This window comes from Ursus maritimus, unplaced genomic scaffold, assembly GCF_017311325.1.
Source record: "Ursus maritimus isolate PB19 unplaced genomic scaffold, ASM1731132v1 scaffold_12, whole genome shotgun sequence".
Classification (NCBI taxonomy): Eukaryota; Metazoa; Chordata; class Mammalia; order Carnivora; family Ursidae; genus Ursus; species Ursus maritimus.
The window spans coordinates 61422974-61447135 of record NW_024423564.1 but is presented as its reverse complement, the minus strand read 5'-3'; the positions used below and the strand labels follow the sequence as shown (position 1 = coordinate 61447135).

Genomic DNA, 24162 nt, shown 5'->3' with positions numbered 1-24162 from the left:
TATCCACAGTTGTGCAACCATCACTACAATGCATTTTAAACATTTTCATCCCCCAAAGAAACTCTATACCCATTAGCAATCATTCCCCTTTTCCCTTAACTCCCCCCGCCCCAAATACTAAAACACTAATCTACTTTTTGTCCCTATAGTAATTTTCTTATTTTGGGCATTTCGTATAAATGGAATTATACTATATATGTAAGGCCCTCTGTGGTCGACTTCTTTCACTTAGCATAATGTTTGCAAGGTTTATCCATGTTCTAGTATGTATCAGTACTTATTTTCTTTTTATTGCTGAATACTATTTCAGCATATGAACATACCACATTTTATTTATTCATTCACCAGGTGATGGTCATTTGGGTTCTACTTTTGGCTATTATGAATAATTCTGTGAATATTTATGTATAAGTTTTTGTGTGAACATGTTTTCATTTCTTTTGGGTATAGACCTAGGAGTGGAATTGCTGAGTCACGTAGTAGCTCTGTTTAGTCATTTAAGGAACTGCTAGGGTGTTTTCCAGAGTAGCTGCACCATTTTACATTTCCACCAGCAGAATATGAAGGTTCCAGTTTCTCCACATGCTCACCAACATTTATCATCCGTCTATCTTTTTTGGCCAAATAGCCATTCTGGTGGGGGTGAAGTGGTATCTCATTGTGGTTTCTAATAGCGTATGTTTTAAATTAGAGCACGTCAAACATGCTTTCCAAATCTAGTGACACCTCTCCAATTATCTTCATGCGACACAATGACAAAGACTGGGAGCCAGGATTTGAGGAGGTAGACATGAGACTGAGACAGGTGGTGGATGGAGAAGGTGAGGGAGGTTACGGTGTTGCAAGGTCATCCTGTCCTCCGTCCTCCTACTCCAGCTTTGACCTCTGTTTTAGCCATTAAGGGGCCTGACACATAGTGGGCTGTTGCTGGAGATCGCTGTCTTGTTGCCTCCTGGCCCCCGTACCTATGAAGGTAACTTTGTAGCTCCTCCTGTCAAGAGGTGGAATCAATGTCTTCATTCCTAACTGGCCCTCCTGCCTTTAGATCCCACTCATTCCCTCCAGTCCATTCTCCCTCCTCACTGTAGCCAGTGATTTTTCTCATGTTCAAGCCTGATCATATCTCTGCTTAAAATTCTAAAATGGTTTTTCGTTACCCTGGAAAGAAGTCCATACCCCTTATTGTGACAGCTGAGTCTCTAATGGAGCTGACCCAGCTGATCTTTTCAGCCTCACCTCTCTTAAAGGCTTACACTTCCTCAGGGATGCCATGCCATGCTGTTGCCTCTGCTTGGAACACAACTCCCTCCCTGCCCTTTTGGCCATCGTCTGCTCAACTTTCAGGTTTCAACTAGATTCCATTTCCTTTAGGAAACCTTCCCTCACCCCATCCTCTGAGACTGAATTAGCGCCCCCCCCCGCCTACGGCACTTTTCAGTTTCTGCAACTTTCTCCGTTGTTAGACTGTGGGCAACCAGAGGGGCCTCAGGGCTTGTTAAATATCTGAGAACTGACTGATTATCCCTCTGAAGCCCCGTGCTGGGATTGGCTGTTGCTCTGTCGCAGCAAGCATCTTGAGGCTGAGGGCTCTATCAGGCATCCCCATGTTCGACAGAGTGCATGGCACGTGGGCCGTGTAGTACGTGCAACAGGATGGTGACTGCTGCCGTAGCTAGAGTTCTGGAGCTGGGCAGAGAGGGTGAACAATAGTGCTTCCAGTTAAATGTGTAGAACGCACTGAAGCAGCCTCTCCGTCCTAATGCTGGGGGAGTACGAAGAGTGGCCGCAAGCTGGCGAGAGCCCAGGTCTGCCAGAGGAGCTAGCTCATGGAATTGATTGCAAATTCATTTCCCTCTCTAGTTATTGTTAAAACGTTGTTATTAGGATATTTCAAAAGGGAGAGAAAAGTTTCTGGTTTTCTCACCGGTTGGCCTTTGACAGTTCAGCTCCCTGTATTTGTCTGTAGTAGTAGCGATGCTTAATTGAGGTGGTAAAATTCCTTGGATTGTCTAGCCCAGTAATTCCTGCCTGGATGCATCAAAACCAGAATTCTGATGTGATAAACTTAGTCTTGTGTAAGTCACATGTGAGGCTGAGTCCTCATAATCTTTTCTTCTTGAACACCTCCAGGGATTGGGAGCTCCAGATCTGTGATGTATCACATTCCAACTTTGGACCGACATTAGGAGAGTCTCCTTATGTCGAGCTGAAATCTCTCTCCCTGAAACTCTACACTTGGTGCTAGTTTGCCCCTATGGCGTAGAACTGTCTTTGCCCTTTCCCATATGGGAATCCTTCAGTTCTGTAAAAACTGATCATGTCTGCACCCCACCCCCACACACCTTTCCCAGTGTTTTCTCCTGGATAAACCTCTCCTGTTCTCACACTGTACCTCACAGGAATCATCTCCAGGCCTAGTAAGGTTGCTTTGTAATCGCATTCAAGTGCAGAGCACCAAATGAAACAGCCCCACAGCATGGACTGACCAAGGGGGGGGCTGCTCTCACCCTGCCCCTTGCCCTTATTTCTTTTGATCTAGCCTGTGACCACTTTTAATTCAATTTGCAGTTGGCATAGGTTGAGCTTATTATGGATTAACCCAAAGCCCACAGGTCTTTCTCACATGTAACTCACCATGTCTGCTGTAAATCTAAGTAATTGGCTTTTATAATCAATAACACCTGGCATTTGTTCTATCTTTTTAGATTGTATCTTTTGGTTCCAAACCAATTCTTTCTAAATAGGAAGCACTAGGCTCAGAAGAGGGAGCGCTGTAACAGCCATACCTGGGGAATTAGGGCACGGTTAGTTATTCACTGCTGTTTCCGTTTAGGGAGCAACATGTGGGTAGTCGGTCATTAGAGAACAGCCAGACTGTCTGCATTTCTAACCGAGGCGTCACTGCTGTACGTTCCCCCAACATTATCTCCTTTAGTCCCTGCAGCAGCCCACAGCACACCCTGCTGTCAATCAGGGTGTGCTCTGGTGGTCTGGATACATCAGATTCATTCGAGAATGTTTTTATTTTTTTATTTTTATTTTTTAAAGATTATTTATTTATTTGACAGAGAGAGACAGCCAGCGAGAGAGGGAACACAAGCAGGGGGAGTGGGAGAGGAAGAAGCAGGCTCCCAGCGGAGGAGCCTGATGTGGGACTCGATCCCGGAACGCCGGGATCACGCCCTGAGCCGAAGGCAGATGCCCAACGACTGCGCTACCCAGGCGCCCCTCGAGAATGCTTTTAAATAAAAGAAAATCTCAGGTCTTAGCCCAGAGATTCTATTTCAGTAGGAATGAAGTGGGGCCAAGAAATGTCTTTTTCAAAAGTTCTCCCAGTGAGCCAATGCACCTGTTTGGGAGTAACTGTTTTACTTAGTGGGGTTTAGTTGCCCGGCTCCTGAACAGGACAGCTGGGGCCGCACGCACCTTCCTCCCTGTAGAGCTCGCTGCCGCGGAAGCCCGCAGGGAAGACGGCTGAATCCAAGGTCAGATGCACAGTAAGTGTCAGGAGAGTGAAGATGGTCGGCCGGCTTTCTGAAGGCCACGCATGCAGCCTTGTCTGGGGCTCTGGTGGCTAACCAGGGTAAGGGCTCAGCCCAGGGTGACTTGGCTCACAGAGGAATGGGGACAGCGTTGTGAGCTGACAAGGCTGCCTGGCCAGGCTGAGATCCTGGGTGCGTCTGCCCTTCCTGGGAAACAACAGAAATGACTGTTGTACACGAGGATGCAGCTTAATGTTACCCAACCTTCAACTCGTTATTTACCAAAAGCCAAGTTTTTTAAAATGCTATTGAATAAAGAGGGTACCTTTTAAACGGCTGTTCAAGGGTAACGTTAGAAGGGCATCCTGAGGACTTTTGTGGAATGTCCAACCAAGACAGTAGGGAACTTAGGACTCAGATGGTCTCCTCTTCCACTTGTCCCTGCGTCCAGCAGCTTTAATTTCCACTACCTGGACAGGAGACCAGTCCTGGACATGGGGCAGGGAACTAGCTTTCCTGGCGATGAGCGGCAGGCCTCAGACATACCACCACCATTCTAATTTTTATTTAGTAACAGTGTCAGAGCTGAAAGCACCCTTTTTTTGAGATGGAGAAAATGGGGTCCTGAGAGGGACAGTACTTACCCGGTGTTTACAGTGAGCCAGACACTGAGGCCGGGGTTCTTCTACCCCAACATGCTGCTGCACCAAAGCACCCAGGGGAACTAACCTTGGGACAGACATCCGTATGCAGAGTGAAACACGTCCCAGGATCGTTCACTGCGCACAGCTCAACAGTTGCCCCAGCACCATTTATTGGCGAGTTACAAATTTCCGTACTGATCTGCACCAGCCCCGTCCTAAACCGGTTTTCATACATGCAGCGGTCTGTCTACTGTCCGCTGGTCTATCACAGCGCCAGTATGGCGCTGGCTTCACTGCCGTTGCTCTATCACTACATCGTGACATCTGGTAGAGGGGGTCTCCCACCTGTGTCACATCAGATTTCAGAATCAACTTCTGTTAAAAAGTTGAGACTTGGACAAGAACTTTATAAATACATTTGTTGAGAAGGATTATATCAAGTCTTCCTATCCACCGATAATAGTATAGGTCTCCATTTATTTAGGCTTTAACACCTTTCAGCCAAGTTAATAATTTTCTCAAACACTAAGGTCATGAACATTTTTGATAGATTTAACTCCTATTTACTTTGGAGGTATTTTTTTTGTTACTATTATAAATGGTACTTTTTTCTTGATTGACATCTTGCATGTCAGCAGTGTACTGAAATGGAATTTCTTTTTTTTTTTTTTAAAGATTTTATTTATTTGACAGAGCGAGACAGCCAGCAAGAGAGGAAACACAAGCAGGGGGAGTGGGAGAGGAAGAAGGAGGCTCCCAGCGGAGGAGCCTGATGTGGGGCTCGATCCCAGAACTCCAGGATCACGCCCTGAGCCGAAGGCAGATGCTTAACCGCTGTGCCACCCAGGTGCCCCCGAAATGGAATTTATCAATTTCTATATATTGATCTTAAATCCAGCACCTATTAATGCTTTTGTATTTTTAAGTGGAAAATCACAATCTGTGAAAATGAGCTGTTTCTTCCTTTGATACTTTCCCTTTACTTTATGTTGTCTTAGCACACTGGGGACCTCACGCACAAGGCAGAGTAGCAGTGATGAAGGGTATCCTCAGCTTACCCTAACCTTGACTGGAATACTTCACACATTTCATTTGCTTTAGGTTTCCTATAAACCACTTTGTGAGGTGAGGGTAGTTCCTTTCTATTCCCAGTCTGCTAAAAGAGTTTCTACAGTTTGTTGTTTTTGTTGTTGAATGGGTATGAAATTTTACTGAACACTTTTTCTGCATCTGTTGACATCATCTGATTTTCCTTTAATCTGTTAATGATTATTTGGGTTCTTCTACCTCTTGAAAAATGAGAAAATAATGTAAAATATAAAGAAAACCTTGAGATCCTTTTATTGCTTCTTTGTGAGCCATAAGAGACTTAAACCCAGAAAGGCTGCTTACTCAGGCTGCTTCCACTTATTTGCTTTCCAGCTGGGCAGTGGACTGGACCCTGGGGGTGACAGCCTGGATAGACCTGCTGGCTGAGGGCGGGCCAGAGAAGCTCTGCTCTGTCAGATGCAGAAAAGAGCAGGTCCGGGGGCCAGGAACACAGGGAACCTAGAGGAAACACGATGTAGATGCTAGACTGGAGAACGGACAAGGTAGGGGTCACTTTACTTCCCTCGGACACAGCCAGCTTTATCTGAAATCTGAGGTAGTACTGTCCCTTCCTAGAGCCCCCCACAACCAGTCTGGAAGTGGGCAGACTTTTTCCCAGTGGGCTTCTCAGAAAATGAAGGTAATCATTTTTACTTCCAAAGAGTTTTGGCTCCAGCAGAACACTGGAGAAATAAGGTCTCTCACAACAGGTTTTCCAAATGGTGGGTTCACCAGTGTGAGTGCATGAGCATGTCCTCAGTCCTCACGATCTAACTGCACACCCAGCAACTCGCCCTACTCTGCAGGGGTCTTCAGACCCAGGCGACCAGGCCCACGGACTTACAGGGCCATGACTCCTGTCTTCAGACCTCCCCTGGCCTGTCCAGGGGCAGAACATGGAAGCATGACCACAAAGGTGACAAACCAGGGCCAGCAGGGGCTCCGGGGAACACAGAGGCTGACTTAGCAGAAGGAAGGACTTTGATACTGACGCCCGTGATGGGAGAGGATTGCCCCATCACAGCAGATGGATAAAGACTTGATGACCGTCCANNAGGAATTTCACAGAGCAGATTCATGCCAGGACTGGACTGCTGCCTCTAAAGTCCCTGCTAGCCCTGGAATATGAAGTGACACCAGCCAGAAATGCCTCGGTTTACTTGAGAGCCAAGGTGGGCAACGTAATGTTTGGCTCAGGACCGTGGGGTGCATGGCATCATGACACAGGCCCGGCTGCCCTTTGCTCCATTGGCCTTGACACCTTAGGTCCTCTGGGTTGACCTACCTGCTCCCCAAGAGCTGGAGAGCCCTCAGAAGCTATGTGTTCCTGCGTCTTCTACAAACTGGATCCTATCCTGTGGGAATGTGCCAGGAAGCAGTCAGAGCCTTCCAACAGGAAGTCCTATTTGTGGAGGGAGTTGCTGTCACCTGACTCTGCCCTCACGCACCAGTGCGGCACAAACAGGGGCTTTATTGGTGGGGCTTGGGAAGCTGTGACACAGCCCAGTAGGCAGGCTGTGAGGGCTTGGATAGCTTCCAGGAGATAAGGGATGAGGGGACTAGCCTCAGTGGGCTCTGCTGCTCGGGGCACATTGTCCCTTCTCAGTTGAAGCAAGTGGGCAGGAAGAAGGTTCAGCACTTCACAAACTGGTGAGTGACCTCGTAGATTCCCACAGATTCCTGAGCTTTTTCGTCATAGTCAGTCCAGTCCTGTGGGGAAAAAATGGCCCTGTCAGTCTCGTGATGGCTTAGGACGGTAGGGACAATGGCACTCTGGGACTTTATAGGCCCAGTTCAGGCTCTTACTGAGATATTCATGAATATGTATGACCTAGAAGAGAGCTAGAGTACATTCTGGGCAAGTCACTTAACTTCTCAGAGCCTCAGTTCTGCCCTCTATTATTAAAAAAAGGGACAATAACATGTTGAATTTTGAAAGAAGCAAGTGAGGAAACCCAGACAGAAGTACTTAGCATAGTGTCAGGCACCAAAAAGAGCTCAGTCAATTCCAGCTATTGTTATGAGGTGCTGTGCAAACTCAAGGAGGTTTTAGTTCTCCTTTTGAAGCCTGACCACAAGGCTTATGTGAGGTAGTAACACGTTCACTAATAAAATTGATTTTCATTATTCATGGTAGTTATAAGTCTACAAAACCACCACAGTCACTGAATTAGTAAATAGTGAACCGCCACTCCCAGGGGAAACACAGGGTTAGGTTCTTGGAAATCTCTGATCACATTTTCTTCAACCAATCAATATGCAAACTTGTTTTGGGTAGGTTTCTGTGTAGAAAGATCTTATATATAGTTGATTCATTAATACTGAACTCCTAGCCAACAGCACTGGAACGCACGCCTACGCGAAGCTTAGCTAACATGTGTTCTCTCCGTCAGGCATATCCCGGCCTTCTCGCTTGTGGAACACTGGGGAGCACTTCAGCACTACACTTGGGGCCATTTAAACAGCAAAATCACCAACAAAAATAAAACAAATGTGGAGTCAGCTTTCTCTTGATCTTTGTTCATCGAAAGGAAAGGATAATCCCCACCAGGTACCTTATAGCACCCCGCCAGGCCCCAAGTCCTGTACCTTCTCCTGCAGATTAATATCACTGAAGACTGTCCCCGATTCCACACCCTCAGCAGCAAACCCAGCCTGTAGGTGACAGGAAGGCGCAGTTAGTCTGGGGGAAAGGAGGCACTGGTCTGGCCTGTAAGGCCTGGCCAGGGATTCACAGCACCCGTGGGTTGGGAGGACGGAGATGCAGTGCGAGCTCCTGTTCTGGAATAACTACTGCACTTTTTGGCCTGGCAGCTTTCCCAGGACTACAGTGGTTCCTCTAAACCAGAGCCCTGGGCCAGAGGCAGGAGGTATGGGGTAAACCTTTCCACTATCCCCGAGTTCCTAAAAGATCCTGGGCATGTCATTCTCCTCTCTGGACCTTAGTTTTCTTGTTTAGGAAACGGGGATGAGAATGCTGTTTTTTCTCCCTGCCTCACAGATTTGTCATGAGGTGGAAAAGCTGCATAAAGTGGGGTGAGTGCTGGCTCTGGAGTCAGATAGACCTGCGTTCAAAGGACAGTTGCAGTGCTTACTGTCACCCGGGCCAAGATGCAAAATCTCTGAAGTTCTTTCCTTGTCCAAAAAATAGGATGAGTAACTTCACACGGTACTGTGAGGGTTAAATGAAGTAATATGTAAACATGACCAGCACAGTCCAACATACAGCAGGTGCTCAATAACTAACAGTTATTATCCTTAAAGAGGAGGAGTCCTAGTCCACGGTCTCTGGATGAAGCAAAGTTCTGTGGTTACTTCCTATATGCCCTCCCCGAAGATACAGGTTACGCACCTGGGGCTGGAAATCAACTGGTTCAAGGCCTCGGCATTCAAACTCTACGACTGTCTTGAACTTCTCGTTGTCTTCAGCCTAGAAAAGAAGTGTGTTGAGTATGTCCCACAGAATGGGACTCGGGAGCAACTCCTCTTCTGGAAGAAGCCTGCACTGGGCACCTGTTCCTCATGAGACCTTCCTGGACACAGTTGCGGCAGGAGAAAGACTGTTCTGGAGTCAGCCTGCCTGGATATGCGCTCAGACAGCTCTACCTCTCTTCCCAGCTGGGCCCAAAATTGTCAGATTGGGCTGAGGACCCCGCTGCAGGTTTGCTGTGAAAATCTGAACTACGTGGAAGTGCCCCGCTGTAGCACCCGATACTATGCTCGATAAATGGCAGATAAAATTATCAAAATAAAAAATATGAACAAGAATGTTAGGCTATAAAGTCTCCAGATCTTCCCAATGGCCCAGGATGCTGACCCGCAGCCTTTGGCTACGCCTCTGCCGTGCTATGAGGCCGGAGGCTGACTTACGAGCCTTCGAAATGGGCTTTTGATGTGGAAGAGGCACCTCTGAGGGGGCTGGTATAACGAGGGATTCATGCCTGCCTGACCCGTGGGTCCAGAGATGCCAAGCACCACGCCCCACATTCAGTCTCACTCTGTCCTTCACGCTACAGTCCTTTCCCACACACCGATCACGTGCCTGGCACGGACGAGGCACTCTGTTGGCCCGGGTTTGCTTTATGTTTGCTGGTGTGTCTCACCTACTGCATATCATTACTCGAAAGCGAGTCCTGGCAACTTCTCCCTTTAACTTCAGGATGAAGCTGAGAATTTGACATAAATCAGACATGTTACAAAAATACTAAGTAAGGTGGGCCCCTGCGTGGCTCCGTCAGTTAAGTGTCTGACTTCAGCTCACGTCATCACTTTGGGGTCCTGGGACTGAGCCCTGTGTTGGGCTGCGGCTCAGTGGGGAATCTGCTTCTCCCTCTCCCCCTCCCTTTGCCACTCCCCTTGCTCATGCTCTCTCATATAAATAAATAAAATCTTAAAAAAAAAAAAGGAATGGGTGAATACAAGTAACTACACTTTAAACAAAGAGATGCAAAGCACACACTCCCTCCCTCCCCTTTGGACCAGTGTTACACAGTAACGTACAACTAGCGAATGTCAACATCAGGGTGCTAGAGAAGGCTCACGAGCCCCCCGGTGCAGACAAGGCAAGCGCTCCCAGTGATGGGAACTGAGTGGACAGGTTGGGCAGAGGTTCCCTGAGCTCCCACAGCCCAGTGCGTATTAGAGAAGACATTGTAACAGCCTGTTTGTTTACGAATCTTCTTCCTACCAGGCACTCGGCCAATATATGCTGAATCAGTGAACAAGTGAGTACATGAATGAATGTCCCACAGCAAGTCACTCTGGTGCAGGACAGCAAGAACTCTAGAACCCAGGCCTCCTAGCTCCCAGCTTAGATTTAATGCCACCACACCTGCCACCACAGCAGGAAACTTACATTGTAAGATTGGATGGTGCTGCGCAAAATCTCTGAAACATAAAAAGACAAAGTTGACTTGAGTCCATACTCTGCCCCCATCCCTGTGCCCAGATGTGGCTCTGGGAAGAAGAGTCGGCTGCCACAGCCCGGGCACCTTAGGCCTGGGTCCACCCACAGTAACATGAGCCTGCTTTTGGTCTGGTACCAGGAAGACGTAGCCCCAGTTGGCAGAGCTCAGGATTCGTGGCCTGACCTACCGATGGAGTTTTCCCTTGCACACAGCTTGCACTTCTGGACCATGGAGGCGCTGCCACGACCTCCCTTCAGTGCCACACTGTCCTGGCAAGGGTAAACAGAATCTCTAGTCACACGTTAATTAGACATGATCCCGTCTACCGCTTATTAGACAGGTGAAGAGACCAAGACCCAAACAGGGAGTACCATCTGCTAGGACAAGAATCCTGGGGAGTTTCTTGAGACTGAGAAAGGGACTCCCCTTGATTTTGAACTCTGCCTCGCATTCCAAAGAAGCCTGTTCTTCCCAGTGTTGACCATACTAATGGCTGCCCTTCCAAACCACAAAAAGCAGAGTCCAAAGACATGAGAGATTAGGGCCACAGGTTCCCTCCCCAAATCCCTGCCCAGAGCCCTATGTGTGTGTGCGTGTGGGTATGGTGGTAGGGGGAGTAGTTACCATCAGCCGAATATACTGCCACTTCTCTGAAATCTCACCACAGTTGCCACATTTCATCTTGGGGGAGGAAAAAGAGGGTTAGTAAAGTAGTTGGCTCAGCTGGACACACAGGGGAAGGGCAAGAAAAGTGTGACGTAGGCAGGCTCAACCTACCTTCCTGTCCACAATTTCACCTCATCGTTACAACCAGCCCCACCAAGGACATAACCGAAATTTCTCGCTGGGCAAAGAACAGGTCAAGTGTGTCTCCTGCTGGTGTGCCCGCCCTCCTCTAAGAAGTACCCTGTCTGGCTGGAAATTCAAGAAATGGTCTCAACAACTCCCACCCTCACCCCTTGTTGGGTCTGCAGCTTCCCTTATGTTCTCACAGGCCTCCTAGGTTCTTAGAAAAAGTACTTACCACTGTTACCCTATTTCTCTGTCTACTCTGCTAAACTCTGTGCTTTTTGAAGTGGAAGAACATTAATTCCTCAAATAAGCGCTGGTACTCGAGCTTCCAAATATTTGGTAGTAAAGGTGGCCAGAAAGCTTCCTAAAAGGGACAGAACTTTTTCCAGGTTCTGAAGGATGCTGGGGTTTAGACGAAGAGGGAAATAGAGCAGAAGCTCTGAAATCTGGGAGAGTGAAGGGCCTCACACTGCTAGGTAAGAGGGGGGACTCTGTAGACCAAGCCACCAGAGTACCAGATTCATCAGTATGGATGGGGAGGGATGGGGGAAGCCACGATCAAAATTAAAACGATTTCACGATAAATAAAATCTAATCATCAAATTGAAGGGGAAATTCCCCTCCTTACTAAACAATCCCAAGATCCCTTCAGGTAGTCTTTCGTTTAGTATTTACACAACAAGAAATATTTCACGGAGGAAAAATTACAAAAGGAATTCCAAGACATTACCAATTAAGAATTAAACCAATACATTTAGAAAAATGAACAGGGGCGCCTGGGTGGCTCAGTCGTTAAGCGTCTGCCTAAGGCTCAGGGCATGATCCCGGCCTTCCGGGATCGAGCCCCACATGAGGCTCCTCCGCTGGGAGCCTGCTTCTTCCTCTCCCACTCCCCCTGCCTGTGCTCCCTGTCTCTCTGGCTGTCTCTCTCTCTGTCAAATAAATAAAATAAAATAAAATCTTAAAAAAAAAAAGTGAATAAATCCTATTCAGGAAAAAAACATTTAACGGTTATACATTTCCAATCTTGCTGGAGACAAAGCTCCCCTTGGAAACAGACTCTGGGTCGGGAAAGCTTTCCCTGGGCCCCGGCCCATAGCGCCCTGCCCACTTCCGGAGTCGCTCCCCCACCCGGAACCTCGCGGCGCCTACAGCCCCTCCGATGCCCCTCCCCTCTCCCGCCTAGGGTCCCGCCCCTCCAGCCGCACCTTTAGGTACCACCGGAAGTCCTCACCCAAGGGGCGGAGGTTGGTGACATTCTCCAGCGTGGCTTTGAGCTGCAGCGCAATTTTCTGCGGAGAGGGAGGGCCACAGCACGTGCATCGACCGCGCCTGCGCAGCCCTAACTAGCCCCGGCCCCGCCCCTCCTGGATGCGTGCTCTGCCTCCCCGCTCCTTCTCAGCGCAAGCCCACTTCTCTCATTCCCTTCTGGCACGAATTCCCGCCTCCCAGATCCTCGCCACCTCCCCGTCCCTGCCCCGTCGGCAGTTTGTCTGCGCCTCACCCCCATAGTGGCTCGGCTCGGCCCGACCCGGCCCGTCGAGAGCTGCGGCCCCTACTTTCCGGCCCGTCGTAAACGGTGGGCGCGGCCAGCGCACCGTGTGCGGACCTCCGGCGTGCGTCAGACGGGGCGGGGCCTTCAGACGCCGCTGCTTGCCTCGCGCGCTGGGGTTTTTTTTTTCTTCCGTTAGGAGGAGCGGTCGCGGTATCTTGAGTGCTCAATCAGCCTGAGCTCAGACCCGCGGAAGCCTGCTTCCAGATATTTGCTGAACGCCGATCTCATGCCGGCACTATGCTAGTCTGAGGGATACCGTAGCAAACACGATAGTGCCTGCGCGAAACCTCTGCTAGGGCTTCCTTCTGCCCCTCAGTTCTCTTTCCTGTCTCTTCACTACTCGGTCTTCTCTCACCCAACAACCGCCTGGTCCCTGCTCCCTTCTGAGGCCTCTTAGATCGCGTCGGTTTCGCCTGCCCCGCGGCCAGCTTCGCAGATTTGGGGGATGGGGCCTTTCTTCTCTAAACCGCTCTCTTTCCCCCGGGAGACCTGCTTTCAGAGGGTTACCCCACGTACACGTCTCGCTGCAGTCCCCAACATTGCACACTCCCTTTCAGCTGGCTCTTCTCTGGACTCCTGGTTTATCCTTGTACATTACCTGAAGCTTATCTGTCCTCTTGTCCAGGGCACATCTGAGACCATACGGAAGCTGTGGGTGTTCCAAGGAAAGCCTATTTGCGACACACAGCCTTTGAGGTTCTCACGGTCATTTAAAATTTGGAGTTACTATTGTCTACTTCACCAACTTACTTCATTGCCCCAGGTACCCTTCTATCGAGGGGGATGCACTGGAGTTAGGAACCCTGACATCTCTGGTCCCAGATCTGGACCTAAGCTGCTGCTATCTTTGAAGGAGGCAGATTGTGCGTATTGGGGGCGGGAACACTGGCCTAGGAGTCAAAGACTTGGGACACGTCCCAAGTTGCCCTGTCTTGTGGGATGTGAGCTTATCCTAATCACCTCCCCACAAATGAGACTTACCAAGCCCAGTTCCTTTCAGTGCCCATGACCTGGTAAACCAGCAATTTGCCTAAGGAAGCAGTGCAATTTAGCAGCCAGGAAAAGTTCCTGCAGATCTGCCTACCGAACAAATTCCCACACTGTCCATACCAGCTAGGTCTCAGTTCCTGTACTGATTTTTAAAATGGATTATTAGAAAACTTCTCTGAGACCAGGCATTTTATCCCTTATATAGTACTAAACCAAAATGTTTTCCTCCATACTGAAACACCTACAGATGTATCTGTAAAAGAGGATTTAAAAAACACTAACCTCAATTAAATTTCAATAAAGCCAGAGGGGGAAAAACCCATTTCACACCCAAAAATTTAGCAATACTTCATTAATATAAAATACCCAGTGTCCAAATTTCCTTAATGATGTCAATTTTATGTTTTTTTGAGTCATAATCCAAATAGGGTCCAAACAGTGTACTGATTATGTGTTTCTTAAATCTCCTTCAATCTACCACTTCCCACACCATCTCTATTTTACGTTTGCAATTTGTTTATTGAAGCCAGATCCTCTACCCTGGAGTTTCCTTTGGATATTGATTAGATTTCTATTTTATTTTCTTTCTTTTTAAAAAATCTATTATATTTTCTAACTTTTCTCTCTATTCTCTTATTCCTGTAAATTGGTAGTTATATCTACAGTTGATTAAGAGATTTTTGGTGATACATTGGCAAACACACAGGGTGTTAGTGTTTTAAAAAATAGTTGAGAGTTCGCATGTTCAGGTCTTTATAAAATAACAAAAAATTGCATTTGTTATTGTATTTATTAAAGACAGTCATTTATAGTTTATAAAAAAAATATTGCCCTGATATACACAAAAATTTCCTGATAATGGTAATTAAAAACAGGTACCCCAAAACCCCCTTGTGTCCACACCAATTTTCGATCTAGATTGGCTTAATCTTGAAGTGTAATCCAATAAGACTGAAGACCAAACACTTCAGGTCCTGGACAAGATAATAAAATACTCGTAAGCCTTCTGGGTCCCTATAATACAAGAGGAAAAACATGTTTAAAAAGCTGGAAAAAAAAACTGGCAAAAAAACCAAAACATTTAACAACCCAGATTATTTACATAAAGGTATTTACAGAATTAAAACTTTAAAAACAACCAAGTGTCCATAAAGAAGGAAAAGGCTATGTGCTATATATTAAACAAGGTCATTTAAAATGTTACAGGTTTTTGTTTTTTTTTTTTAAGATTTTATTTATTTGACAGAGACAGAGAGCCAGCGAGAGAGGGAACACAAGCAGGGGGAGTGGGAGAGGAAGAAGCAGGCTCCCAGCGGAGGAGCCTGATGTGGGGCTCCATCCCATAACGCGGGGATCACACCCTGAGCTGAAGGCAGATGCTTAATGACTGCGCCACCCAGGCGCCCCTAAAATGTTATAGTTTTTAATGGGGAAATATTTATATTAAATGAAAAAAATAACTATTAAAATAACAGACTGCTGATCTCAGTTATATTTTTTGTGCTACTTAAAAGTTACATAGTTTTTAATGCATGGGAAATAGACAAGAAATACTTCAAGATATTACTGGCTGTCTAATTGTTAAATTCTGTGGGTGATTTTCCCCTTTTTATTTTTCTGCATTTTCTACAGTGAGCATGTATTACTTTCAGAATTAGGAAAGCTTTTTTTTTAAAAAGAAGTAGTACTAAGCAGGATCAAGAGGCTGAAGATTATTATGGCACAACTGGCTAAGAACAAGGAGACTGTCCAAAGGAAGACAATTACACCCAGTATGTACTAAAAGTGAGCCATAGGGGCACTTGGGTGGCTCAGTCAGTTAAGCATCTGCTTTTGGCTCAGGTCATGATCCCAGGGTCCTGGGACTGAGCCCCCGTGTCGGGCTCCCTGCTCAGCAGGGAGCCTGCCTTTCCTTCTCCCCCACTCATTCTCTCTCTCTCTCTCAAATACATACATAAAATCTTTAAAAAATAATAATAAATATAAAAGTGAGCCATATCTAATTCCAAATCCTCAAAACACAGGAGATAGAGGTTGCCAAATTCTTTTTTTTAGGTAGGCTCCATGCACAGCGTGGAGCCCAATGCAGGGCTTGAACTCAAGACCTGACCTGAGATCAAGAGTCAAACCCTTAACCGACTGAGCCATCCAGGCACCCCCAGAGATTGCCAAATTCTAAGGACTCTTTGTAGCATAGACTCACGTCTCAACTTTATAATTTGCCCTACTGACAACATTAAGTTTTAAGTTTGTATTCTAAATAATTTCAAGTTTCACCATTGTCAGACTATAAAATGTGCTAGTCTGAACAGCCAACACTGAAGAGGTGTTCAGGTCGACCCTGTGACTCTACAGTTTCTCTCAAGCACCTGTTTTGGTATATTTCATTTTCTGTTCTGGCCAGATTCTTATTTTGGCTGCTCCTATGACATTACTCTGTGTGTCACTGAGAAGCTGTGTGTAACAGTGACTGAATAAAAACATCAAAAGCAACAGGAGCAAGCCCTTGAGAATAATTTGGGGTCTCTCTCTAATAAGAACAAAGCTGAGCCCTTCTGTCTTTTTTTTAAGATTTATTCATTTTAGAGAGAGCAAGCGAGCGAGCGAGAGGACGAGGGACAGAGGGAGAGAGAGTCTTAAGCAGACTCTGAGCTAAGCCTGGAGCCTGACGTGGGGCTTGATCGCGTGATCCTGAGATCACGACCTGAGCTGAAACCAAGAGTCAGATGCTTAACCAACTGAGCCACCCTGATGCCCCTGACCCCTTCTGTCTTGCATTTGTACCAGATCTTACCATAATGGTCCCAATTTGGTTAAGAGTTTCATATCAGTCTGCTTCAAAACAGACACACCTGGATGTAAGGGTCACAGACACTTACTTGGATTGATTGACGTCAATAAGAGAACCAATTTTTGATGTGGTGAAAGAAATGTGTTCATCTCCAATGACAATTTCAAGCTCCTAGAAACATTTAAAAAAAACTAAGTCAAGCTGGATTTTCCATCAACCACACAGAAGATCTATCATCTGAGCACTAACCTGTGCTGGATCTAGAAACAAAGAGAGAAATTAAATACTGGTTTAGTCCTTGAGTAGCTCATACTCTTAGAGGAAGATGTGTTTGTCAGGCTCTACCATTTCTGGGATTTGGAAGAATTTACAAGTTTTACATAGGAATTTTCATTGTTAAGAAAGTGGAGTAACGTATAAATCTTGTGCTTTACAAATACCAAGAACCTAATCTTTCTGGGCAACATGGGAAAAGGAGAAGTCTAGACTTTGGGTTTGATCCCGGCTTTGTCACTACCAGCTGTATGGTCTTGGGTCTCAATTTCTAAACAGGGACACGGGTAGCACAAATCTTTAAAAAATTTCCATGGGGGTGCTCACTGTGTGCCAGCTACTGTTCTTGGTGCTCGGGACACATGGGAAAAACCAAAGGTCTGTGCCCTTGAGGAATTTACAATCTAGTGAGTTCTACTTCTTTTTTCTTAATTTTTTTCCTATTTCTTTTTGATTTATAGTTTTCAATTATGAAAAGAATTCTAACAGAAAATATAGAAAACTATGAAACCAATGTTAACATCCAGATGTGAAAATGTTAAGTCATACTTGTGTCAAATCTTTTAAAGAAATAAAACATTACACATCCAAAGGTTAGGTCCACCTCCCATTCCATTCTCCCTCCCGCATCCCAGAAGTTGAGATGTATTCTTTCCACTTACGTTTTTAGATTTGGTAGTATGTCTTCAAATTTTTACAAAAATGATCATATATGCATCCTTTTGCTTTTTTCATCCAACACTGTTTTTGTATGTGATCTAATTCATTAGTTTTAAATGCTTTAGAATATTCCATTCATATCCTTATTTAAGCAGACTTAAGTTCCCAATTTACTGTACTATAAACAATGTGGTGAGAATATTCTTCTATGCATCTCCTTGTACGCGTGTGAAAATGTCTTTAGGAATATTCCTAGAAGGTATAGTTTTTTTCAATTTTGCCAGTTACTACCAAATTATTTCCTAAAATGGCTGTACTGATGTTATTCCCACTTCTATATAAGATCTCCTTTTTCTTTCTCACATCCTTTTTAAAACTTGATGGTCCCCCACCCCCACTTTTTGCTATTCTAATGGGTCTGAAATGGTATCTCATTATTTTCCAAATTTTCACTTTTCAAAATGTAGATATTTTCATATATTTATCGGCCACTTGTTTTTCCAGTTCTGTAAACTGCCTATTCAGAACCTTTACATATTCTGTCACTGGGTTATCTTTTTTTTTCCTGGGTTATCTTTTTATTATTAATTTGTAGTTCTTGATATATTCTAGATATAAACCCTTTGCCATATATGTTTTGCAAATATCTTCCTTCAATTTGTGGCTTATCTTTCAACTTTATCAGGACGTCTTTAGCTAAACAGAAGTTTTGACTTTAAAGAAGTCAAATTTATCAATCTTTTCCCTTGAGGAATTTAAAATATTCCTTCTCTACCCAAAATAATAGAAGATAGTCTATATTTTCTGTTTTAAAATCTTGTTTTATTTCTACACATGGTCTAACTTAAAAATATTCTATAAACATACTGCCAACTTATACCATTTGTTAAACAACCCAGCCTTTTTCTATTAATTTGAAAGTTCACCTCGGTCATACCCTGCTCGGAGTTTCCATATATTCATGGGTTTGTTCCTGGGCTCTCTATTCTGCTTCTTTGTTTACTGGTCAATTCTGAGGCAATACCACAGTAGATGACTGTACCTTTTCAAGAAATCTTCAAAATTATCTTGGTTACTCTTGTCCCTTTGATCTTCCATGAATTTAATGCTTTTTTAGGCTTTAGGAAAAATCCAGTTGTGATTTTGATTTGAATTGGAATGAATTTACCAAATAATGGAGTTGTTCCATCCATAAAAATGATACATATTTTTATGTTCTTCTATAAAGCCCTTTTAAATTTTATATATCTTATTAAATTTACTCCCAAGTTCTTATAGCTTTTGTTGCTATGATGAATGGGATTTTGTTGTAATTACCTTATCCAATAGGTTGTTGCGAGGGATAGGAGTATGCCCTGTTTTCTTCACAGGACTACTGTGATTGTTGAAGGAGTTAATAGAGCTGAAAATTAATGGTAAAGCAAAATACATATACATGATTTTACTGAGATCCCGTGGATATAAACTAAAAAAGTTAACCTTAGAAAGTACTGAGGATGAGATTTTCATTTCACTCTTCAAGCGGTAGACTAGGTATCTGTCCAAAGGATACAAAAATAGTGATTCAAAGGGGGCACCTGCACCCCAGTGTTTATAGAAGCAATGTCCACAATAGCTAAACTATGGAAAGAGCCCAAAGGTCCATCGGCAGACGAATGGATAAAGAAAATGTGGTGTATATATACAGTGGAATATTAGCCATCAAAAAGAATGAAATCTTGCCATTTGCAATGATGTAGATGGAGCTAGAAAGTATTATGCTAAGCAAAATAAGTCAGAGAAAGACAAATACCATATGATTTCACTCATATGTGAATTTAAAGAAACAAAACAGATGAACATAGGGGAAGGGAGGGAAAAATAAAAGAAGATAAAAACAGGCAGACAAACCAAAGAGACTCTTAACTATAAGGAGCAAATAGGGTTGCTGGGGGGGATGGGGTAACTGGGTGATGGGCATTAAGGAGGGCACTTGATGTAATGAGGGCTGGGTGTTATACGCAACTGATGAATTACTAAATTCTACTCCTGAAACTAGTAATACACTGTATGTTAACTAACTTGGATTTACATTAAAAAAAAAAAAAAAAAGTTGACCCACCATTGAGGTGAATTAAGAATTAACTTATATGGGTTTTTATATTAATAAATGTAATTATTATTGAGCTTTTACTATACACTGGTACTATTTTAGTCACTAAAAATATAGCACTGAAAAAAATAGGTAAAAATCCTTGTACTGAAGGAGCTTGCAGGGGTATATGCAAATCTGTTGTGGGGGGGGGGAGGAAAAGAGATATATAAAGAAACGCAAACAAGACAATTTCAGACAATAATAAATGCTACAAAGAAAATAAAACATCTTACAAAAAAAAAAAACACAAAAAATAGGGAGGGACATTTTAGATTGGATGGATAGGCAAGACATTACTGAGGAAGTAATGTTTGAAACCTGCAATAACAAAGACAATGTTGGATAGAACATTCCAGGAAGGATGCAGCAAATGCAAATGTCCCAAACTAGGAACAACCTAGCTGTGTCTGAGAAACAGAAATAAGGTCAGTGAGGTCTGAACACAGTAAAAGATTATCTGAATGGTAGAAGATAAGGTGGGAGTTCAGATTTTATTTTATCTTATTTATTAAGATTTTATTTATTTATTTGTCAGAGAAAGAGAGAGAACAACACAAGCAGGGGGAGTGGCAGGCCGAGGGAGAAGCAGGCTCCCCGTGGAGCAAGGAGCCCGATGCAGGACTTGATCCCAGGACCCTGGGATCATGACCTGAGCCAAAGGCAGATGCTTAACCGACTGAACCACCCAGTCGTCCTGGATTTTATTTAGTGGGAAGGCAGTGGAGAACTTAAAATCAGTGGACTACATTTACATTTTAAAAGATTAGTCTGGTTTCAGGATGGAAAAACAGGCTGTACAGGACAAAAGAAAAAAGGAAATCAATTAGAAGTCTAGCTTAGGAAGGTAGCAGTTGAGGTGGAGAGAAATAGCTTCCCTGTTAACACAGTCAAATATGACAGTGGCTTTTATTTTAATTACCATAATGGTCTTCAGAATAAATATATAAGCCATGAATTTAAACACATATACCTATCTGAATTTAAACACATATACCTATCTGCTTGCATATGTTCCTTCTATTAGATTGCAAAATAATCACGCTCTATTTCTCTTTGTATGTTCACAATGCTTTGTCCGTAGTAGTTACTCGGTAAGTGAGGTGGGCAGCAAAACCTCTGAGAAGGGCTGGGGGAGAGTCACGTGAGGAAATCCAGGGCTAGGCTCTAGGTGGTCGGAAGCACCACTGGCTCTCTCTGTTCCTCCCTGTGGGATTACTGCTTCCTTGGATAAAGGTGCTGGTTATCTGCTTTGTGCAGGGCGCGCGCGCACACACACAGATTCAATGTCAGATGCAGGGCAGAACTCATCTTGTAAGACTTCTGCACTACAGGACAGTTGCTAGAACACTCACCTGCCGGCCCACTCGGTCAGGGGGAGGCCACAAGGCATCATCCTCTTTGGTAATTTCACTGTCATCAATTATTCTCTTCAGTTCCTCCATTACACTTTTATGTACATAAGCCTGAAAGCAAATTAAAAAACGGAACTTAAGTTGCATCCCTAAGCAAGTGTTCTGACTCGGATAGTGATGCAAGTTAAAAAAAAACAAAACAAAACAACAACAAAAACCCTACTCCTAAAACCTAGTTTCTGGCACCTCTATAAGGGGGATGGCATTCAGGCGTGAAGAGGGCAGGGCCAGAAGTGCCCAGTGCCTACTCAGACCCCATCTACCTGTTTCTACTTCTTGGCACATTCTGTTCACTTGGACCTTCTCCTTGCTTACAGACCCAACTCACACCTGAACCCAGAACAAAAGATCTGTGAGTAACCCTGGTTATTCCTAACTAGCTGACATGATAATGAAGAGCAGAGACATGTCTTTGAAAATTCATTTTGCATATTAGTCCACATAAAAAAAAATATAAGGAGACTGACATGCGTGGGTAAACATAAAACTGAATGCTAAATATAACAGTATGAAAATATATTGACAAGACATCTTCAAATGTGACAAAGTGGTTAAAAGGAAAGAGAAGCTTGGATGAAGCCTCAATAGTGCGGCAGGAGTTACACAAAATGGAGCACACGGACTTGACAGAGGCAGGCACAGCTTTGAACTCCCACTCTCTCTCTTGCTAGCCAGGGTGAGGTGACTTTGAACAATTAATATCCGGGCCTTCACTGTAAAGGGTAATAATACCACCCATCAAACAGGCTTACAATCAGGGTTAAATAAAATTGTATGTAAAACCAAGTGCCATGCCTGGCATCTACCGTGCATTCAATGATGTGAACTGCTTTCCCACGGCTCCCTTTCCCCATTCAAATGCAAATTAAAGAGCTCTACTGAAAGCTATGAGCCAGGGAATGTACCAAACCCTGTAAGTATAATATATTTAATTCCATGATAGCACTGGAGGGTGGGGGGTGGGTTTTATTATTTCTATTTCTGCAGACAAAGAACAGGGAATTTGCCCAGGGGCACACAGTAAGTAGCAGATTCAGGGTTTAAACCAAGATTTGCAAGACTTCAAATGACTACCAGTAAGTGATTCAGCACTGTGAAAGAAAATATACACTAAAAGGTCTGAGAAAAATTTTAGAAGGTGTCTGTACATATGTCTATACTTCCCATTCTTTTTCAATACTACTCCCAGAAAGAACAAAAACAAGACAAAAGGCTAAACTGTAGTAAAAGAAAGGCTCTCAGAAGGCTCATTACCTCTTTTCTGATCATGACATCATTTTTGTAATTGCTGTTGTTGGCGTATCTCAATTTCCCTGTGAGGAACAAAAAAAACAAAGGCAGTGTTTATTAAAAACATATGAATAAAGTGTCATTGGCTCACTAAGACTATCAGCTGTTGCTTAAAATGTCTCCTAGCTTTCCCTTCAGTGTCTACCAGAAATACTATTTGTACTTCTGGTGTTCCAACAATACCAGTCTTTTCAGTTCTTCACTTTACGCTATTAAATAGCCTCAAAGCCAAAAATACTGCTGACATTGAATTACGATTCTTGCAAAAGGCAGCTCGGTGTGATTAAAGAACACAAGCAGACTCTTTTGTGAGTCCGGCAAATCATCTCTCTGCAGGTTAACGTCCTCAGCTGAAAACAGGGAGAGTGATGGTAACTTACTTGCACACAGGGCCTCCTGAGGCTCAAATGAGTTGTGAAAGCAGTTTGAAAACTGTAAACTGCTGTTTACGTACTATTCACGTGACCATGCAACACTCTGATCTATTCCTGTGATGGAAAAGTTGTGGTTTTATCATTAAGCATATCTGGTATATAAGGCCTTTTGTGTATATGTGCATCCAAAAGGCTAATCTGGGTATATGCTGGGGATGAAGGAAAAGACAAAAGGAAATAGATGAGTTTTTACCTTTGGAATAGAAGGCACACATGTAAACACATTATGTTGTCACACTACCAAAGACACTATCTTGTCATTGTTTGTTTACAACTGGGGCTTGGCAGATTCATCTTTGTGCCCCCATTTAGTGGGAGTTTTCTGTCATCTTTGATTCCTTTTCCTTCACTACAGTGGCCCTTCCCCCAGATCTTATCAAACAGCAAAGTCCTGTTGGTTCTCCCATTGTACCCTAAATTCTTCTATCCGCTTTTACTAGCACCCTAGTCCCAAACAACATCCTTTTTGTCTTGACAACTGTAACTGACTCCTAATAAGTAGCCCTGTCTCCACTCTTGCCCATTCTGCACCCAATGATTAAAACACTTTTTCAGGAAAAGATCACATCTCTTCTCTCCTTAAAACTTTCCAATTGCTTCCTGCTGCATTTAGAATAAAATCCAAACTCTTTGTCATGGCCTGTAAACACCTACATGGTGTGCCCCCTGCCTACTTATCTGACATTGTCTCCTACTATCCTCCTCAGAGCTCACTACTTCCTCAGCCATACTGGCCACCTAAAACATGCCTACTAGCTCACTCATGCCCTACAGCCCTGACACTTGTTACTCCCTCTGTCCAGAATGCTCAGCTTCCCGAGCTTCACAAGGCTGGCTCCTTCTTGTCCATCAGGGTTCAGTTCAAATACTACCTTTTCAGAGAGCGCGCCACCCTGCTTAAAAGCAGCCCACCAGCAATTATTCCATCATTTTGTCTTATGTTCTGACCACTCGTCACTATCTGGAATCTTTTTTGTTGTTGTTGTTGTTTATATCTCTCCCAGCACCAGAATATACGTTCCATGAGAGGGAGCCTCCTGTATCCCAGATAGTGAAAGAGAGCCTGGCACAAGGTAGGCGATCAATATTTGCTTAGTGAAGAATTCTAGTAAAAAAAATGTCACGGAACAGAAGTCCCTGCACATGGAAAGAACCAATGGAGCGGTCACAGGGGTGATCCTTTCAGGTCCGCGCCGCAGTCATCAGTCCCTTCCTCTTCTAGCGCCTCGCACATCCCGGAACCCTGGCCTCCCCCCTCACCCCGCCCCAGGCCCAGTCCTCGGTCCCGGGGGCCCAGAGGCCGCTCTTACCGTCGGGTCGGAACTCAAACTCCAGAAACTCATGGCCGAATTTGCCCTTATGACCCACATAATAACGCAGATAAAAGTCACTCTCCATGGTTCACAAGGAGGGACCCGAAACCAAACTTTTATCAGCAAACCTCACCGCCGCTGTTTGCGCCCAACACTGACGTTTACCTGGGCGCGCGGAAGTGACGTCAAGGCAAGGCCGTCGGCCCTGGCTAAACGGCCCGGGTCTCTCCCGCTCCCGGAAGTGGGGGCAAGTCTGGCCCAAGCCCGGCGGAAACAAGGCGCCTTTCTCCCGAAGGCGGGGTCAATGCAGCCCCGCCCCCTCGGCCCGAGGCGGGAACGAGGCTGAGGCTCAACCCCCGGGTTACTCCCAAGCTTGAGGCTGAAGCAGCTGGACCG

At 44.8% G+C, this 24162-nt stretch overlaps 2 protein-coding genes across 6 annotated transcripts; both read right to left on the bottom strand.

Moving 5' to 3' along the window:
• Window positions 1-5444: 5444 nt before the first annotated feature.
• CZIB (CXXC motif containing zinc binding protein) lies at window positions 5445-12626 on the bottom strand. 5 transcript variants are annotated; one of them, XM_040627285.1, is made up of 8 exons: window positions 12419-12626; window positions 12149-12206; window positions 10747-10803; window positions 10310-10391; window positions 10071-10102; window positions 8568-8645; window positions 7805-7870; window positions 5445-6925 (listed from the first exon to the last, which is right to left on the bottom strand). In XM_040627285.1, exons 2-8 carry the CDS (start codon window positions 12170-12172, stop codon window positions 6848-6850), a joined length of 417 nt encoding a protein of 138 aa, XP_040483219.1. In that variant the 5' UTR covers window positions 12173-12206; window positions 12419-12626; the 3' UTR covers window positions 5445-6847. The 5 variants fall into 5 exon arrangements, with proteins under 5 accessions (XP_040483219.1, XP_008697400.2, XP_040483218.1 ...); XM_008699178.2 differs by having other exon boundaries at window positions 12123-12206; window positions 12419-12549; XM_040627284.1 differs by lacking the exon at window positions 12149-12206 and having other exon boundaries at window positions 12419-12440.
• Window positions 12627-14230: 1604 nt separating this feature from the next.
• On the bottom strand, window positions 14231-23946 carry MAGOH (mago homolog, exon junction complex subunit). The gene is made up of 5 exons (XM_008699177.2): window positions 23764-23946; window positions 21984-22042; window positions 20670-20780; window positions 16339-16421; window positions 14231-14473 (listed from the first exon to the last, which is right to left on the bottom strand). The coding sequence occupies exons 1-5, from the start codon at window positions 23849-23851 to the stop codon at window positions 14374-14376; spliced, it is 441 nt and encodes a 146-aa protein (XP_008697399.1). The 5' UTR covers window positions 23852-23946; the 3' UTR covers window positions 14231-14373.
• Window positions 23947-24162: the final 216 nt, after the last annotated feature.

What these genes read in the sequence shown, in the direction of transcription:
- MAGOH (XM_008699177.2), bottom strand. Translation starts at nt 23,851, where the DNA reads ATGGAGAGTGACTTTTATCTGCGTTATTATGTGGGTCATAAGGGCAAA. An exon ending in ATGTCATGATCAGAAAAGAG is followed by an intron (nt 20,781 to 21,983) that starts GTAATGAGCCTT and finishes ATTTGCTTTCAG; the next exon opens with GCTTATGTACATAAAAGTGT. An exon ending in ATTGACGTCAATCAATCCAA is followed by an intron (nt 14,474 to 16,338) that starts GTAAGTGTCTGT and finishes CTTGTATTATAG; the next exon opens with GGACCCAGAAGGCTTACGAG.
- CZIB (XM_008699178.2), bottom strand. An exon ending in GGCAGTATATTCGGCTGATG is followed by an intron (nt 10,392 to 10,746) that starts GTAACTACTCCC and finishes TACCCTTGCCAG; the next exon opens with GACAGTGTGGCACTGAAGGG. An exon ending in ATATTAATCTGCAGGAGAAG is followed by an intron (nt 6,926 to 7,804) that starts GTACAGGACTTG and finishes TTTTCCCCACAG; the next exon opens with GACTGGACTGACTATGACGA.